The sequence below is a fragment of the Podarcis filfolensis genome, assembly GCF_964270895.1.
Source record: "Podarcis filfolensis genome assembly, chromosome: 7".
Classification (NCBI taxonomy): domain Eukaryota; kingdom Metazoa; phylum Chordata; class Lepidosauria; order Squamata; family Lacertidae; genus Podarcis; species Podarcis filfolensis.
This window is the reverse complement of record NC_139603.1, coordinates 25,141,368-25,161,237: the sequence shown is the minus strand read 5'-3', so window position 1 is coordinate 25,161,237 and position 19,870 is coordinate 25,141,368. Positions and strand designations below refer to the sequence as shown.

General features: G+C 43.4%; 1 protein-coding gene across 3 annotated transcripts in view; it reads left to right on the top strand.

Annotated features, from left to right (window-relative positions):
* The window catches only part of BCL2 (BCL2 apoptosis regulator), a 194,193-nt gene that overhangs the window by 129,169 nt on the left and 45,154 nt on the right, over positions 1-19,870 (top strand). The window contains exon 3 of one of the 3 annotated variants that reach the window (XM_083623924.1): positions 6,025-14,214. The exons of the other annotated variants lie outside the window; for them this stretch is intronic. Coding sequence (XP_083480050.1) covers positions 6,025-6,159 — 135 coding nt within the window. The 3' untranslated portion in view covers positions 6,160-14,214. Of the gene's footprint in view, positions 1-6,024; positions 14,215-19,870 lie in introns of those variants that run through there. 3 annotated transcript variants of the gene reach the window in all.

Below are 19,870 nucleotides of genomic sequence, written 5' to 3'. Positions count from 1 at the left end.
CCGCATTGGTTGTATACCTTGTCCTTTTTAGTACATTCCATTTGTCAAACATATGAATTAGGTGGCCAGAGGCAATGCTGTTTCGAAACCTTTTCTCCTGGCTTTCCCAGAGCCATCGTTCAGCTGTTCCGTAACCCTTCCCTTGCAAAGCCCTTGCTGGCTTGCCAAGCCAAACTTAGGAAACAAATATGCCGTTAGCTGTTGGAGAGCTACAAATCTTTTACATCTGAAGCTGCTCCCTTGAACTCAGTGGGGCTTACTTTTGAGTAGGCAGCGTAGGACTGCACTGCACATCTCTCTCATGGGCCTTTAGGCTTTGTGCTTGCACTCAAGCCAAAACATTTGCGCCAGATATTCCTCAGCTCTAGCAGCATAAATAGTTGTGGTGGACCACAGCTCAAGGGATGGGGGCGAAATTAGACTCAGTTTGCATTTAAAGGCAGAGTTACCCACTCACACTTTTCAAAACAGTGTGCAAACTGTTGCACAGCCACCCTTCAAAATTCACACTTCTTTAAATCTTGCAATGCAGTTCTCCAGCCAAGAATTGTGCATGCAAAACAGAAGGCTTATATAGGGATAAAGTGTGCATAAAAATGCACACATTAGTGAAAATAACATACAGAAGTATGTTATTACTTGGATTCATACCAGTCTGGCTTCAGGTCTGACTATGGAACTGGAACTGCCCTGGTTGATGACGTTTTAGGACCTGCCTTATTTTTGCTACTGCAAACCATAAATGAATGGTTTTTATTGTTGTGTTTTAACTATTGTAACTCTCCCCAAACTCTGCCCTCCAGCTGTTTTGGGACTACAATTGCCATCATCCCTGACCACTGATCCTGTTAGCTAGGGATGATGGAAGCTGTAGTCCCAAAACAGCTGGAGGGCCGGGTTTAGGGGTGCCTGCCCTAGGACTTTAGGGTGAAGGGTGGGTTATTTTTTATTATCAATTCTATCCTATCCTATTCTTATATTATGTTTGGAGAAATTGCTTTGCAAAAATGTGCATGCATATTGGGCAAAAATGCATACAAAAATTAGGAGAAATCTGCTGATGAATTTTCTTGAGTTTGGTTTTTTAATTGCAAACTGATGTGGAAAGGTGGAGAACTGAACCTGAGAATGGAAAAAATGAGAAACAGAAACGGACAAGTTTGTCAATTCCTACAATGCTGATACAAAAACAACAACCTTCTCTCTGCCTAAGGCCTTGGAGAACCAATGCCAGTCAGAGAAGAACAGTACCAGGTTAGATGGACCAATGACCTCACCTGGTATAAAGCATCTTCATGTGTTTTGATGGGATTAGTCTAGGAAGTCATCAATGGTTCGTGTCTGCTCATTTCCTCTCCTTCCATGGGACAGAAGAAGGAGACACCAAGTGTGTAGCTGGTTCCCAAGTGTGTAGCTGTTCCCCCAAACATGTCCCTCCTTAACCCTGCCCTCCCAAAGACTCTGCATGCAAGACATCACCTATGCAAATCAGTGGGTCTTTTTCAGCTGCCCACCTCCCACTTCCCTGTTGGTTTAGTGTATAAAATGGGTCCGGGTGTTTGTTTAAATCAGGTTTTCAGACTTAAACAAATAGTGACAGGCTGTTCAAACAAGCTTCGGAAATAAGTCTAATCAGGATGTTTGAGAAAGCACCAAAGAGGAAAGGAAAGGACCCATAAAACAGTTACTTAGAATATATGGCGCAGTCGCCATAAGGTAGACGTTGATGTTATTGTTGTCATAGTCTCAATAAGAACAGGGATTTCCCGCTGTGCATTTTCTGCTTATGTTTCTTTACCCGTCACCATAACTCAGAGCTTTAACATTGTCTCAATGTCACTGCAGCCCACCCTCGCTCGGTCTGCCCGCTTTCATGCTTAGCACAGACAACCCACTACCTATGAGATTAAAAGCGGGGGGGAGGCGAAGCTGACAAATCAGAAAACAAGTCAATCTAATTTTGCAATGACTTCATCTTCTTGTTGACTTCCGTAGCTTTAGAAATCCATAGATGAGCACCAATACTTGCATTTCCTCTGTCTTTATTTTTTAAAAAATAACCTTATTGGAATTGCATCTCAGTTGCCATTTTTAATCCAACTTGTCTACTCCATTTCCAAAGCAAAGCATTGGCTAAAATGATCAAGAGGAAAACTCTGCAGCAATGACATCAGAGTTCTGCAAGGTTTGCTTCCAGTCCACATTATAGCGCTGATATATAGTATTCAGAAGTGTTGGGGTTTTGGGTGTGTGTGACTCAATTAGTTAAATAGTGCAGGAAAGTACATGACTTACAGTCCAGCATTAGTGCAGCCAAATGTTAAGTCTATCATGACAAAAAATAAATAAATTGTGGTGGTTTCTTTAGTTGAGTAATCCTGAATAGGACTTTCTTTGGGGCAGTTTCACCCATGCCCTGTTTGTCACTAGATTGCTCAACACTTCGCTGATTATGTATTTATTTCCCTGACTTGAATAGGGCTTTTCACAAAACAGCTCCAACGCGTTAAAAATCATAGAACAATTTAATTGGCGTAGAAACCCCCCACCATAAACGCAAATCAATAAACTGAAAGAATGAGCAAGCAACCAAAGGCATGTTGGACTAGGAGTCCTTCACCCTGCTTGTTGAGAGGAAGGTCCATAAAATGTGGAAGAAATGGTCCATAGCTGTGTTCCTTGTAGAGGCCAGGCTCGCCTCTAAAAAGTAGGACCATAGGTCTCTTTGAATTGGAAATAACCCAGGACTCAAGGCGCTTAGGGTTTTGTGGGTCAAAGGCAACATCTTGACTTGAACCAGGAAGCCTCCCGGTAACCAGTGATGACTTGCTCATCAGTACAAGGAAAGATTCCATTGGACAGCCAGTGTCTGAGGTGATGTGGAAGCCTGATCATATGCAGGTCACCTCAGCACCATAGCTGTCAAGTACTAAACACACATGTTTGAATGAGCTCCTTACGTCAAATAACAGCTAGAATATATGAGGTGAAGTCCTTGCACAACTTTATGAGGAGATGCGAAGCACCTGCACACATCTAACCAAGCAAGTCCCTTCGTGGCCCAGACTTCAGCCATCTTGTAGCCATTGCTCATCAACACTGTAGATGGTTCTCCCATGCCCAGTTGTCCCTCATCTCCCCTCCTGCCCAACATTTCAGGAGAAAGCTAGGGACCAGTGGAGTATACAAGGCCCTGTACGTTTAAAAGGCTATTTCCTTGTAACTCTAGAAGCACATGTTAAACCATTTCCCCCCCTGACATCAGGTGAGGAGACCAAGGAGATGACAAGAGTCTGGTTGTTGGCTTTAGAACCATGACCTGTGCACTGCCTTGTTGATACTGTCTGTACATGCGCAGGCAAAGAACTCAGCAACTCTCTGGGTTGCAACCTGACAGCAGATAAAATGAAGGGCTATTTTGGAAATGTATTGTTTGCTCTTTCCTCTATTTTTGACATTTTCTTCTTCTGATTGTTTTATTAATGGTACGTCTTAACTAACTGGAACATAATGTAACTTAACTAATTCCAAATACAAAAGATTAACCTTTTATGCCAGTTCATTTTCCTTTGTAATCCAAAACAACAAACAAACCTTAAATTATTGCGCTTAAGTTTGCAGATGTTTGATCTGTTGGAATCACAGCTGAGAAACTCCACTTAGAGAAGCCGCAATCCAGAAAAGGAAAAAAAAGCAGCCTTGAAGCTGTTTCTTTCAGTGAGGATATCTAACCCTGACTTCTGCAGACTCGTGTGTAGGACTGTGGCCAATACAGTGGTACCTCAGGTTATAGACGCTTCAGGTTACAGACTCCACTAACCCAGAAATAGTACCTCAGGTTAAGAACTTTGCTTCAGGATGAGAACAGAAATCGTGCGGCAGCAGCGGGAGACCCCATTAGCTAAAGTGGTACCTCAGGTTAAGAACAGTTTCAGGTTAAGAACGGACCTCCAGAACGAATTAAGTTCTTAACCTGAGGTACCACTGTAACTTTTATATTTTGTATTAAAGGCAGTTCGTGCTTGCTTCTGTTAAAAGGATAATAATAGAAACAACAGGATATAAGCCAGTCTGTTTTTGTTTGTTTGTTTGTCTGTCTGTCTTTTTGTAAAAAATAAATTGTGGAAGATAACACTATTTCCCTGTTTGTCTCATTAAAAGTCTAGCTGCACAGGGTTTGAGTTGCATAATGTAAGAAGTCTGATGCGCCATCTTGTGTCAGATGTTAGATGCGTCAATAATTGCTGTATCCAGAATCGGATGTCTGGCTTCAACCACTGTTTATAACAGGCACAGGCAAACTCGGCCCTCCAGATGTTTTGAGACTACAGTTCCCACCATCCCTGACCACTGGTCCTGTTAGCTAGGGATGATGGGAGTTGTAGTCCCAAAACATCTGGAGGGCCGAGTTTGCCCATGCCTGGTTTATAACTTTGTACCTGGGATACCACCAAGCTCTGCACCTCCTAATCCTTAACCTGTCGGCTTCTGCCGGTGGGAGTAGCTTGGGAGGGTAAGCTGAATTTGTAGCACCCATCATTTTTGGGAGGCACTGTAGTGATAAACCAACATGCCCAGAGTTCTAGCCTGGGAAGAGGGAAAAGCTTCTACCAAAATGCTTCATTTGCAACTTATACTGTTTGTTTAATTTTTGAATTTCACAACAACAACAAATACAAAACGAAATCACAAAGTATAAAACGAAACCTCCCTCCCACAAACACATTTAAAAGGGCATAGATGGTTTAATCAGCCCAAGTCCTGGTTCTAGAGAAACGTTTTCACCTGGTACCTAAAGATAAGTAATGAAGGTGCCACAGAAAAAGCCCGTTTTTGTGTTGCCGCCCTCCAGACATCTTGTGGAGGAGGCACACAAAGAAGAGCTTCAGAGGATGATTGAAGGGTCCAGGTCAATTCATATGGGAAGAAGATGTCCTTGAGATATTGTGGTCCTGAGCCATCTAAGGCTTTATAGGTCAATACCAGCACTTTGCGTTGGGCCCAGAAACTAATCGGCAGCCAGTGCAGTCAGGCCAGGATCAGTGTAATACTTTGCAGTGATGTAACCTAGAGGTTACCAGAACATAGACAAGAGAAGTTAGGCTATCCCTGTCCAGGTAGGGGAACGTCTGGGCTGCAGGCACCCTGCATCACCGAGGCCTCCTGAGCCTCAAGGCACAGCGATGGATCCAGGAGTAGCCACAAGTTGCCTACTGACTTCTTCAGAGGAAGTGTAACCCCGTCAAGAGCAAGCAACATCCCAGCCACCTGGTCTAAGGAACCACTCACTAAAAGTACCTCAGTTGTACCTGGATTGAACTTCAGTTTGTTGGTTCACATCCAGTCCAGTCCCTGAGGCAAGGCAACGGTCCATCTCATGACAGGTTTGGTTTTATAGTTCAGCTGATGTCGAGGAATCCCTTGGTTTGTTGTGAATGCTTGCACCATTTTCTGTTCTAGAATTCTGGCCTTCTGATCTTTGGGCCAGGTGGGGATCAAGAGAAAGCTTCTCCTTCTGTAGAGCTGATGTTATTTCCAATTGCTTTTTAAGTTATTGCTTTAATTGAAGTTTCATGCAGTATGTTGTTTTAATTTGAGAGAGATAAAAACTTCAGATCAAATAATCACACATCTTTGTTTCATATATTGACTAACCACCCAAACCTCCAAAGAATTTTTATTCTAACCTATTTCTACTGCATTGTATCTCAAGCTCTCATTTATTACTAAAAATCCCTGTAATGCAACCATTTTGTCATCTTACTTCCGCTGCTCGTATCCTCAATCCTGCCTGCGATTTCACTTTTCCAAATAGTCCACGGAAGGCGTCCAACCCTTCTGTTGAAAAGTTCGTCATTTTGGTCTCTTGATTTTGTTGTCAGGTTTGCCATTTCTGCATAGCTCATTACTTAATTTTCCCTGTTGTGCCTGCAGGTACCACACTCTGGGATTACAGGGTGAAAAGGCATGTTATGACTATTAATAATAAACAAATAATCCTGCCCCCTCTCTCTTTTGCTTTAGGATGCTTTTGTGGAGCTCTACAGCAACAACATGAGGCCTTTGTTCGATTTCTCGTGGCTGCCCCTGAAGACAATCCTGAGTCTGGCTGTTGTTGGTGCCTGCATTACCCTTGGAGCTTATTTGGGGCATAAGTGACTTCAACCAACTTGTGGCGAACTGATGAAAAAGTCTCTTTTTTTTTAATTGAAAAGAGAGGATCAGAAAGCATGAGAGCTTTTTTTTTGTTTTGTTTTTCCTGTAGCATAATGCTATTATTTTATGAGCCAAGTATCTTTCTGTCTAAATATTAAATCAGCTATTACTGCCAAAGGGAATATTCATTTATTTTTTACAGTGCAGGAGAAGAGTTATTTATTGAAGATATTTTACATTTAACCTGCTATTTTCCTGAAATTCTGCAAGTTATACCCACATGCATCTTTATAACGAAAGTTTAAGGACACTCCAAAGATCTTCAGCTTTCTTGCAAAATGCCGCTCGACAAGACTATTTTTATCACATTGGACTATAGGGCACAAGAGACCGAGGTGTTTTATCTGCAGGAAAGACAGTAAATGGGCTACTTGCAGAGGTGTAAATTTGCAGTTTATTGCTCTGCCCACTGAAGGAGGAAGTAAATCGCAGCATGGATGAGATGGCAGCAATTTCAAGCCAGTAACGCCTTTGGGATATAGCAATTTGACATGGTACCTATCCAGAGCGAGAAACGACGCGAGGTTCAGGCCAGTAATAAAGCCCATGTAGCTCTTCAGCTCAGGCCCAAAGCTGACGTCTGGGAATACGATTTCATCCCAACTTGTGAAGCATCCTGATATGTACTGTTTTGTGCCACTCAACACCACCATAGGTCATGGTTGGGAGGATACCATTTGTGCATCCTCAAAGCAACGATTTGAAATGAAATAACTTTGGAACTGCAGAACAAGTATTCTGTTTATAGAGTATATTCTTCAATCCTCACTTTACCACGCGGCCATCAGGAAACCGTAAGTGCCTGCCACCTGCCTTGCAGGACCTGGAGCCTGGATGTTCTGGCTCGCATCCCCACTGGAGCGAGAGTTTACCCACAGCTGATCCTGCTTTTACTCTCTGATTTCTTCTTTGCCGGGGAGGGTGGGGTGGTGGTCTTAAAAGCAATCCACGTTGGTTGCTGAATAATACATCTCGAAGCCAAGAGAGGCCCAAGAATTGAAATCAGGTGACAAGAGATTAGCTCGGATCCACCATCTTTATCAAAACGGACCACCCCCCCCCCAAATTAAGTTCTTTGCATTTTATTTTTCTCTTAAGTGGAGCTTTATTCCCCTCAATAGTATTGCGTCCTGGTTATTTCTTTTAAGACGGTCTTCAAAAGGATCAAGAATGCATCCATTGCCTCCATCTGCAGAGGCTCACAGACATCATCCTGTTCCCTAAGGTGCCTATTGCCTTTTGTATGGAAACCTGGGGAGGGAGGGGGGAATCCTTGTTTAAAATCCTTTTCAGTAAGATGAAAGCAGAGTACTTAATAACACCGCTTTTCTGAGAGTACCTTATTTTGTTTTAAAAAAATCCTAAACATGTAGCATGAGATAGATCACTAGGAGCACAGCTGTCATCGTGGTTGAGCATCGCTGAGAGCCTGCCATGACCCACTGCTGACAACCAGAGCCCCCAGGCCCTATACCTGGCTATTGCTGCGAGCTCACCTGCCCTCCCAGGTGTGCAGACAGCAGAAAAAGAAGCACCATTCGCTTCCCTTGGCCTTCTCCTTCTGGGCAGGTGTGTGGATTGTATCTAGAGGAAAAGGGCAATTGAATGGGCAGTGGTGACAGCAGCAAGGAGGTGGGCTTCCCCAAAGATGTGGGTCCCTTGAGAGCTTCTTGGTGTACTGCAGCTTTGTAAATAACAGAAGTTACTAGCCTGCAAAAAAGAAGAAGCATTAGCTTACTAAGGGCCTAGTAGCCCATTCTTCCATGCTGGCTACTGGGGGAGGGTCATATGCTACTAGCCAGTCAGCAAGCTAGTAAAATGAATAGCCTTCTCCCAAGCAGACCATTGGTGGAGTGAGCTGTCCTTGTTCTGCCAGGCCACTGACTTGCTTGTAAGGAATTTCTGGTCACCTACACTGACCAGGCGAGCTGTTATGAGGCTGGTGTTGCAGAATCTTCATTGCTGAAGGTATTTAAGAGCAAGTTACAGCTGAATGGGGTTGGGTTGCCTGAGGTGGACTCAACCCCTAAAGTCAAAGAACTGGCAGGGTGGTCTCTTCCTCAGTGCTTCCAAGAGGGTGCTTACAGTGGGTTCAGTGCTTCTCAAACATGCGTGCAAACATGTCTGTATTCACCCCCACCTATATATATATATAGAGAGAGAGAGAGAGAGATTTACCCCTTCTGAGGAAAGTCCAATAAGAGGGGGAGAAACTTGTTGGTAATGACATGTTTGTGATATCTCAATAACCTTTTAGCAAATTAAGCTCCCGCCTAGAAGCACCTCTGGTCATGTATTCAAATATATCGACCACTTTAACAAAGGCAACTCTAGATTGGATGCTTTGACGTAATGGCCAGTTGTTGATATCAGTGTAATACATTAAGTGGGGAAAAGGCCAAGGGGTCAAAAGAAACTCATACACACAATTGCTTTCCTGCATGCTCAGGACAGTTTTTGTCTCTAGCATCAGCCCTTATTACAGCATAGGGCTGGATCTACATTGATCTGATAAACGTTACTAAATATAACGTTATGTAACATTCAGTGCTGTTTTCCATTGCCAGTGGTTCACTGCTCTGCAGCACCCTCTGGTGCCACATTTTAATAACACATTCTTAACATTATAAACCACGAGTGTAGATCTGCCCTCGGATTCTGCACGGGGAGGGGGGTGGGTGGGTGATTCCCCACCAGGCCTCATGAGCAGTTTTGTGATGTTGCAGTGGGAAGCCAGAAAAGTCTCAGCATATACAAAAAGCCAACTCTCCATTAGTTCTTTGGATCCAGCCAATGAGTTTTGGGCCATATTAATGCAAGGGCTTTTTATTTTTATTTTATTTAAACAATACATGCCCCAAAGGAACAAAATCTAATTTAGATGTGGTGGACATGTTTGACTTCTGTAAATTTCCATCTTTAAAAAAACCCTCACCTTTTTATTTTATTTTTCTGTTTATAAAACTGTACAGAAATTGATTTTATACATTAATATGCATCCAATAATAAATATCTGGACTGAAGTACAGTTGCTTTAACACTTAAGATGGCATAGGTAGATAAATAAATAAATAAAGCGAAAGAAAGAAAGAAAGAAAGAAAGAAAGAAAGAAAGAAAGAAAGAAAGAAAGCTGAAGAAGGCTTATCAGATCTGAGTGAAATATCTTAATTTTGTGGCATTATATACAAAAAAAAATCTAGGGAATGTAATATTTTCATTGCTTAAGGCTGTAGTTTATATCATGTCTTCAAAGCTGCTTTTTAAAAGATGGGCAGAATCCACCAAGGAGCTACTCTTGTTCAGCTCCCAGTCATTAAAATGGAGCATGTGCAAGAAAAGTTCCTTGGGGAGTGTGCCCAGTGTGTTAATGCATCTCAGCATCGCTGTAGCTACTCTACAGTTATGGCACTTGTACCCGTCATTTCAGGAGCGACAGTGAACTAAGCTTTTACGCTTCACGGCGGAAATAAATGTATAAAGGCATTTGTTCAAACTTATGTACCCTCGATACCATGGGTGTAACTTCACCAAGTTGAAATGCTTAGCTTTGCAAAAGCTGAAATGCTTATGAATAAATTTCAAAAGGAGCAATTCAGAAGAAGCTAGGCTCACCTTCATCCTATGGGACTCAACGGCTTTAAATATTTCTAACATTTACTGCATTGTCCGAAGAGTAAAAAACAACACAACAACATATGGGGGTGGGAATTAATTATCTAACAAACCACATCCTTCTGAGAATCCAAGTAATTATGCTGCAAAGGAGGTACCTATGTGCTGCAGAACGCATAGGTTTCCATGCGCCAGTGAAGCTGCAGTATTCAATGGTTTTCATCAGTGTTGCATGCCAATAACTTCACCAAGGGCTGGTTCACATATCACTTGATTTTTCCTCATTTGTTTGCTTAGTACTTAGCAACTCTCACAGCCCAGGGGTTCTATGCTAGGATAGGTGTGTTTAGTGGTTTAAGCATGCCTAACTTTGCATAAGATGAGGCTGTCCCGTTCAATATGCAATCTGTCTCTGTTGTAAAGTACTGTTGTTTGGGTTGGCATCAAGTTATGTGAAATTTCTGTCAGTGGCGAGTATGCACATATATCATCACAGCCGATAACTAATGGTCATATGTGTTTGAAGTAGGCCCTAAATTCAACTCACGGTGCAAACATACCCTAGGACAGCATCCTTCAATCTTGGGTCCCTAGATGCTGTTGTATTACAAAACTCTCATCATTCTTGACGGTTCGCCAGCAGCATCTGGGAACCCAAGACTGAAGACACTGCCCTAGAACGATGCCTAAGGGTGTGATAAGGAACAATAGCAACATGGGAACAACCAGTACTGCACCACATCCTAAACCTGCTGAGACATGTTACAGTATGACATGGGAGAAGAAAAGGCATCCTGTGCCCAGGATCTGTATCTGTACCAAGATCTACCCTTGAACTGTTGCAACATGCTTGGCAGGCAGAGAATCTGGTGCCATACTTCCCAACTTGTGCAAGGCAACCGTTATGCATGGGTCAAGATGACAGCAGCTTTCGTTGTTCTGAGCCAGCAAATAGGCTGGGCAGCGTGACCCTAAGCAGCTGCATTATCTGAAGTGGCAGAGATGGAACAAAAGCAAACATAATTCTGCCTTCCACTGTTCTGTGCGATGCCCATACCCTGGTGCCACTTCTTCTGTGCCATCCCAGCACAGAGGCAACGCAACATGGAGCTAGGTTCAAGCTCTCTATTTAGCACGCTTCAAATGGTAGCTGCAAACTCCTCATCGTAAATTGTGGGTTCCGGGCCTCAAACATTACCAGCAAAGAAGAATTGGGTCTTTTTTCCTTTTTTTTTTTTTAAGCTGAAGGTTTACAATTGTCAAAATGAAATGGTAATGAGAATGAACTATATGATATGTCTGTGCTGCTATTCAACCATGATTCTTTGAACAAAGTTTTATTTTGTGGCATCACCCAGTTCCGAGACTTTTCAAAGCTGCTTTAGGTGTAATTTGAAGTAGTCACGTTACAAGGCATTTAGGTAGATGCTGACAATTGATGTTTTATTGTGTCTCTGTCCGCTGGGCTTCACAGTATCGTAATAGGTGTATGCCAGAGAAGGCCAGGTGTGCTATTGATAGTCTATATTTTATGCAGGTGATCTTCGGTGTTCCCTCCTCCCATCTTTGCTGCAGAATTGTACAGTGTTGTGGCTGCACTAGCTATAAGGACAGTTGATACTGCTAATAGTCATGTTAAACATATTTAGAAAGGTTGAATGTATATAAAAGCTTGAAACTGCCCTTTCCCTGAGCTTTTTCACCGTGACTGGCAGCCTTTCCCGGTTTCACCTGGTACATTGTTTTGGTTTAGGGGTGGGGAAGCCCTGCAAAACATCGAATCAGTAGCACTTTCTCCTTGCACAAGGAACCAAGACTCAAGTGACTCTCCCTAAGCCATGCCATAATTCCACAGCAGAACTGACGTTTCCACAGGAGTCTCTTGCTTGTGTGCTCATTTATACTTATGCACTCAACCAAGTTGGCTCCCATTAACCTTGTGCGTAATAACCCAGTTCTGAAGGGCCAGTTCTAAAAAAATGACAGTGCTGAGAAAATAACTGCACATAGAAGGAATCATAGAATTGCAGAGCTGGAAGGGACCCTGAGGATCATCTAGTCCAGCGCCCCGCAGTGCAGGAATATGCAGCTGTCCCATACTGGGATCGAACCTGCAACCTTGGCGTTATCAGCACCATGCTCTAACCGTGCCACAGGTCCCACCATGTGAAACTGCTGGAGATCGTTAACAGTGAAGCTTTTGCGGTCTCTGTGAATGAGAAGAAGTAAGAAAATGCCTCCAGAACGGCCCTCCCTGGCCAAATACATTGTGTGCAGGCTTCCTAGGAAGCACTGAAGATTCCCTCAAGAAAGAAAGAGCCCTGGAAGATGGACCAAACTATCCTGCCCAAATACACACACACAAACACACACACACAGAGAGTGGAATCCTCAGTGCCTGCACACACAAACCAATTTGGTTAGGTTTCGCATGCTCATATTCCAGAGCTGTGCTGCTCCAGTGTTAACACTGAGCTGCTAGCAAATACCCAGGCACCCCTCTTCCCTTCTTCATCAGTTTCAGGTGTAATGAAGCCAGCATCTAAAGATGGCAGAGTGGCTCTCAACGACAAATGGGTCAGAGTGCATTGGGTTTCAGCTTTGTTTCTGGAGGTTTTTGTTTTACCCTATATAGGCTACTAAGGACCAAACTATAAATGATCTTAACTGTTTGAATGTATTTGACATACGTATTTTTCACTGATACTGGGACGGGGAGGAAAGTGAACCATTCCCTGTTCCTCCATGGTTCTGATGAAAATAGCTAACCCACAGCTAAGGATGAGAGAGAAGCTTTTTCCATTTTAATTTGCACTTCCCCAAACAATATGCGAACTGGAACGCAAGCTATCCTTCAGAATTCACACGTCTCCAACCAAAATGTATCAAGTATGGGGAATGTATGGGCTTGCAAAGCAAACAAACATGTACATTAGGAGAAGCGTGCCCTAAAATGCTGGTGAATATTTGTGAGGACTTCTAAAAGTATCTCAGATTTATCAATGTGACAAACTGGACTTAAGGTTGGAAATCAGAGCTGACAGCCTTGTCCCATCCCTATCTACAGCTGCTTCCCTAGGAGGAAAGCTTCCATTAAGTGCCAATGGAAGCTTCCCCGCCAAGTCTGCTAGCAGATTTTGGGGAGTGATTTCCACTGGGAACACGGCAAGTGGGAAGAGTTACCCATCACCCCTTCCCTGAGCACCACTGTCCTTCTGATCACAAGGCCAGGGCCGTAATGCAGAAGAAGAAACAGCTTGACCCTGGACCTCCTGTGTGGATCAGAAGTGTTTGCTGATTTGGCACTGGGGATTCATTTCTGCAGACATCGAATGGCTATGCAACTGTGGTTTATGTAAGCCCCTTTTCAATAGTAGTTATGGGGGCAAACCCGGTTCCATTTGACCCCAGATCATTGTGGTATGACGGGCCACTAACTACTTTCCAGTGCTAAACAACAACAGCAAAATGGAAGTGACGTACATAGCTTGGGTTCTCGTGGGAGAGTTAGACAGACCTTCCATGTTCAGAGGCAGCGGGTGATGCTGGAGGGCTTCATTCCACAAAGAGAACCACCAGGGTTTGCATAAATAGGAAGGCTGAAACATTTCTGAAAGCAGCAATGTTTTCTTTTCTAACTGGATTGAGAGAAAACAAAAGATGAGTTAATTTAATTAGCAGGTGTGTTTTTTTTTAACTGCTTAAAGTTAATGCAGCTTCATCCATACACAACATCCAGCCACGCTGGAACACTCTCTTAATCCTGCAAAGGTGTCTGCTTTTCCCTCAGTTAAACCATCAAGGAAGGTCCACGCATAAGGGCTGCTGCAACAGTGATGCACAGATGTTCCAAGCAGGGCTCAACGGAGGCCTGCTACCACCTCCCTCCCTCCCCATCTATCCACACACATGCAGGCAGCAATCATGGGACATTATGTATGTTTCTCTCATCTCCCCACCCAGCCATCCCTCTATGCACCTTGCAAACATTTACTTGCAAGCACAAGTAACTTTCACTGAGCAGAGAGGAAGGCTTGATGATGAAATTGGAGCCTCTCACACAATTGCTACTTCCCAGTGCACTGCAAGCAGGCTAGCTGTGCAGATTAGCCATGCAAGTGGACCGTGCTCCTATTTTTCTTCTGTTTGGATTTTAATTAGCACCAGCATTGCTGTAATACACAGATCTAGTTTATTTCCGTGTTTTGGATGTTGTATGTAATGGTTTTTTTAAAAAAAAATGTTTGCCTGTATATTACCATTTATTAAAATAATCACATCGTTTTATTTTAAAGTCGACATAAATCATGCTGCCATTAAACGTTCCATGTTTTCAGATAATTTTGTGTGAGAGAGAAATAAAATAAAGCACACTGTGAGATGTCGGCTTTTGGTTTGATTCCGAGTACTGGAAAATTAACGTGCTGTTTCCATAGACCGTGGCCTAATAATTAAAGCGAGGCCAAAACATCCATTTCCACTTGGCAATACCATCAGACATGTTTTTTGAACCTGTGGAAAATATATTGCATCACTAATATTGCACTCTGCTTTGGTCAGTTTTCTTATTTATACAGTGGTACCTCGGGTTACAGACGCTTCAGGTTACAGACGCTTCAGGTTGCAGACTCTGCTAACCCAGAAATAGTACCTCGGGTTAAGAACTTTGCTTCAGGATGAGAACAGAAATAGCACGGTGGCGGCACAGCGGCAGTGGGAGGCCCCATTAGCTAAAGTGGTACCTCAGGTTAAGAACAGTTTCAGGTTAAGAACGGACCTCCAGAATGAATTAAGTTCTTAACCCAAGGTACCACTGTACGGGGCAAGCTGCTGGCATCTGTCCGTCTCAAGATACAATGGAGTGCCCCTCCGGGGTGAAATCAAACCACTTCAATAACAGCACCAAAGTGACCTCCCTAGGGTGCAAGCCTGGGCAGTGTGTATAGAGGTCCTGGGCTGCCAGACAAAAAGACCCCCCTCTTGGCCTCTTCCTCCTCCTCCTCCTAGATGGGCTACCTTCCCAGGTTGAGGAGCCCCATCTGCCCCTTGCTTCCCTCTACAGCACATGCAGAAACCGCCTTCTTGACCATTGGATCCGCTACTGGTCTCAATCGCTCAACCCCCCAGAGCCTGTCTTCACATGCAGGGCAAGTCCCTAACTCACTGAGGGTTTGAGATCCATAAGCTACCCTCAACTGGTTTAGCCGGCCAGTCAAAACTGGGGTGTGGCCACTGTCATATACTGACAACTTCTAGGAGCCACAGGTGAGAGCTGAGTGCAGGATGGGGACCAAAGGTGGACAAACTACCCCAATAGGAGAATGACATGCCCCTCCCCCCATACCAGATGTGCTACCGCTCACTTGATTGTGGGCTTTGCAGGGGACTCTTGGAAGAGAGATTTGATTTTTGTTTGTTTGTTTGCATTTTAATCAGAAACTACCTATTCACACTTCTCAAACCAATATGCAACCCGAAACACAGCTTTCCTTTGAAATCTGCACATCTCCAATCAAATATGATGTGCAAAAGTGCGTATATTAGGTGTAAGTGTGCATAAAAGAGCACATGTTAAATGAAAATAACATGTACTGGGGGAAATTGCTTGCAAAAGTACTGTACATTAGTTAAAGCTACATATGAAAAAATGTGTTTATTAGGATACATTTGCACTTCAAATGCTGATGAATTTTCAATGAGGAGTTCACCAGAATCAAGTAGCTGAAAAAAACGTGGAGAACTGAATTTAAGCCTGGAAAAATGGGAAACTTTGAGAACCAAAATGGACAGATTTGTCCATCAGTACTCTTGTGGAAGCTTGGAAAAACAGCAAGAGGCACAAGCCTAATTTGATCCACTCCCCTCCATCCCTGGGTGCCTTAGCTGAAGTTGAGTATCAGTTGGAGAAAGCTGGGAAAGAAGACTGAGAAAGAATGATTCACATATATATGACTCAAAGCACTAAGCAGCCCAAAACATTTCTTTTTATGATTACAGGCCTTGCGCAAATCTCATGTGAGGAGCATACAGGCCACCCATTTGAAACATCACCACATGGATGACAAATGCCCCCTCCAAAAAAACCCCAAAATGTTCTCAAGAGATTCCATACCAGGAGTGACTGCAAATGTACAACTGGTTAGGCTTACTTATCAGATTTTGCATGGTAAGAGAAAGTCCAGATTAAACAAAGTACAGGTGGGCATTTTGATGATCTTGTGTGGACACACTGAAAGAGTTCTGGACATAAGCAGCACAAAGTCCACAACAAGCTGCTGTGTGAAAGCACCCACTGCCTGCTGGCCAGCAACATCCCTAAATATAACTGCAGCAGCTACCCATGCGACACAATCGGGCTGAGCAAAAAAATAGCATGTTAGGACATTACAAGCGTAGGAGGAGGAGAGTTTTCTATGGGAGTTACAATGGCAGATAACCATCTCCTTTGCTAGAATATCCAGGATACCGTAAATCCAAGATCTCCTTTTAAGGCTAATTAACAGAGTTTTTTTCATGACCCCCAGAGGTCACTAGGAATGTACAGCCAAGACATGAAGAAGACTCACTATGTGGTGGCAAAGTTCCACACAATAAATATTGCTAGACACCAGTGAGGGCTGGCTGCAGTTTTGAGGGACACCCTTTGTGGGTCTTTGCCCTATGTTAGTGGGATACCCCCCTACACATAAGCTTGCTTGGTAGCTACAAACCACCATCTTAAGTTCCCACATTATCCTGGAGCACTCGCAGTGTCCATCTGAGACATATGTTCCAGGAAGGACCCAGAGGAGGCATCAGCACAGGTGGGCCCTGACGCAAGGCCCAATGTCAGGGACTATTTGTTCATTTATAAAAGTATTTATATACCTGCCCTCTTACAAAATATCAGGCTGGTGTAAAATACCAGGCTAGTGTAAAAAAAAAAAAATTAAACCCAGTAAAAGCTTTTACATGAGGAAGCATTTTTTTTTTTTTTGTGGCATTCCCAGAATTATTTCAACCTTTGGTCATCAGGATCTGCTCTGAATAGCACAGAAAAGTGATTTTCAAACTCTGAGGGAGCCTTTCCCATGTCAACTTAGCTGTCGGAGGGAGACTTGCATGGCCACCTCGAAAACCTTGCCATGTTGTAAAAAGTTCTTGGGCACAGTTTGGGGGCTGGCAACCCAGGACAGGACGTTCTCTGTGGCAGCCCTTAAGCTGTGGAATTCTCTCTCCACAGAGGCCCATCTGCCACCTTCATTGTTCTATACAGTGGTACCTCGGGTTACAAATACTTTGGGTTACAGACTCCGCTAACCCAGAAGTAGTACCTTGGGTTAAGAACTTTACCTCAAGATGAAAACAGAAATTGCGCGGCGGCAGTGGGAGCCCCATTAGCTAAAGTGGTACCTCAGGTTAAGAACTGTTTCGGGTCAAGAACAGACCTCCAGAACGAGGAGCTTTCATTATATGCCAAAGACACATCTCTTTTCCCTAGCCATGGACACCTGAGGGAGAGAGAGAGATTTATGGCCCACCCTCTTTTTCTGATTATAGTTTTATCTGATTTTACCATTGTGTTTTTAAATGGTAGTAACCCGCCTTGGAGGGACGCGGGTGGCGGTGTGGGTTTAACCACAGAGCCTAGGACTTGCCGATCAGAAGGTCGGCGGTTCGAATCCCCGCAATGGGGTGAGCTCCCGTTGCTCAGTCCCTGTTCCTGCCAACCTAGCAGTTTGAAAGCACATCAAAGTGCAAGTAGATAAATAGGTACCGCTCCAGCGGGAAGGTAAATGGCATTTCCATGAGCTGCTCATGGAAGCGGCTTAGTCATGCTGGCCACATGACCCAGAAGCTGTACGCCGGCTCCCTCGGCCAATAAAGAGAGATGAGCGCCACAACCCCAGAGTCAGCCATGACTGGACCTAATGGTCAGGGGTCCCTTTACCTTTTTAACCACCCTGGGGCCTTAGGGTAGGTGAGACATCCAAATAATAGTAATAATGATTGCACAACAATATAACAATTAATTGATTAATTTGAAAAAAAAGACTGCCTGGTCAGTTCTCATTGAACAGTGTGCCTCCATAAATACTCCCCAGAATGCCCTTGAAAACTCCCTTGTGGCTACACACTGCCAAGGAAGTGTAATAGCAGGAGGCAATCTGTCTTACAGGAAACCTTGCCAGCTATTCCTGACCTGGTCCTTCAGGAGCCTCTTATAAAGAGTCCTCTTCTTAAAATATTGGGGCAAAATGTCCATCTATCTACTAGTCTTGCCTGCTGAGCCTTTTAAGGAGACCCCAGGGATCAAACCTGCATGCAAACTATATGTCCTTGTCACTGCGCCACCATTTCTCCCCAATATGAAAGCCACTTGCTTCAAACTGGTCCCCCCTTGCCATCCATCTCCTTTAATATGGAGCCCTAAGTCAACCCCATTTTATGGGAAACTCGCTGGATGCAGGGAGAATTTTGCATTTCAGCTCCCGCCAGTGTGAGCTGACTAATCCTACCAGGCAGATGATATCTCCTAATCTCAAATCTTCCTCTGGAAGGGATTGCTTGCCTGCAAGAGCTTCCCTTCCATTTGCAGTTATGCAAAGATAGAACTGGCGACGGACCAAAGTGCTCTCTCATGTGGCTGTAAATTAATGTTACTAGTGGAAACTGACAGGAAACTCCTGCAAATTGGGGTTTTGCTCAACATCTGGAGCCCAAACTTTTGAATTCCCTCAACATGTATGGATAAAGCAGGTGATGCCTTTTTCTCCCTTCTTAACATCCTCTCCTCATTACTGACTTCCTCCTGTCCAAGCCCTTGAATTTTACAAGGCAGGTTTTCTTTACTCGTCAGTTTTCTGTGTTCACAAAAACAGCTGTTATTTCTCCAAAAGAACATTCTCCCCCCCAAAAAAAACCCCACCCATTCGCCATGCACTTTCCATTGTATAATTCAGTTGTTAACAGAACACAAATGCTTCTCCCATCATCTTCCCTAGCAAAAGCTCTTAGACTTTAAACATTTAAACATGGCTTGACGTGAGAAAGGTGTATATCTGACATAATTTTGTTACAACACCATAATGGAACTTGTTTTGCAACCTTAATCATCTGAATTCTCTGTCTTTTTTCCCATGTAGCCTCCGGCACACCGTCATTCGTTTGTTTAAAACAGTTACATAACACACTTCATCGTACTAGATTTCTGAGCAGTTGTACAAGCATGAAGAAATGAACAGTACAATGAAACACAACCAGAATAAAAGCACCAGATGAAACTGACAGATAACTCCTTAACCAACAAAGCTGGCTCACAAGCCAATTAGGGCTTTGAAAGTAAATATCAAACAGCACCCCAAATGCAAACAGGTAGGGCGAACCTCTTTCAGGACTGGAATAATGTAGACAAAGCCAGCTGCACCAGTCAGTTCAATGTTTGAGGGTGTATGATTCTCTTAAGCTAAGCAGATTTCCGATGTGGACTTGAACACCACCAGGTAAGTTGCATAGATATTTCCAAAGAGAGTGGAATTTCAGTGTGAAAAAAAGAATTAACCTTATGGTGACTGGCTCATCCTTCACTATGAAATATTATTGATGTTCTCCCTTTTGCTTTTGTTATCCACTCATTTTCTTCTAATATCACACCTGTGCTAAGGATTTACAATACTGCAATTTCTTATCTTCCTCTCTTTTCACTTGTCCAACTTTCTATTGTTTGCCTATTTCCCTTGAAAACTCTGCCAAAACCAATATTCTGGATTTTCATGTTCCTCAGCCTCTCTCAACAGAATCACTTTAACATGTTTGGGGGGTGTGTTGTTGTTCTCAAGATCAAAATATTGAGAAACTGTTTACTTCTTCTTTTCCCCCAATATGTCCATCTGGTTGCAAAGTCCTTCCACTTTCAGCTTGTCAATATAGCAAGGAGTTTGCTCTTTTCTATTTACAGAGACTCCCAACTTTTCAATACACAATTTTATTATTTCTCAAGTCGACTACTGCAGCATTCAGCCTCCCTGCTAAAGATAAAGGTAAAGGACCCCTGACTGTTAG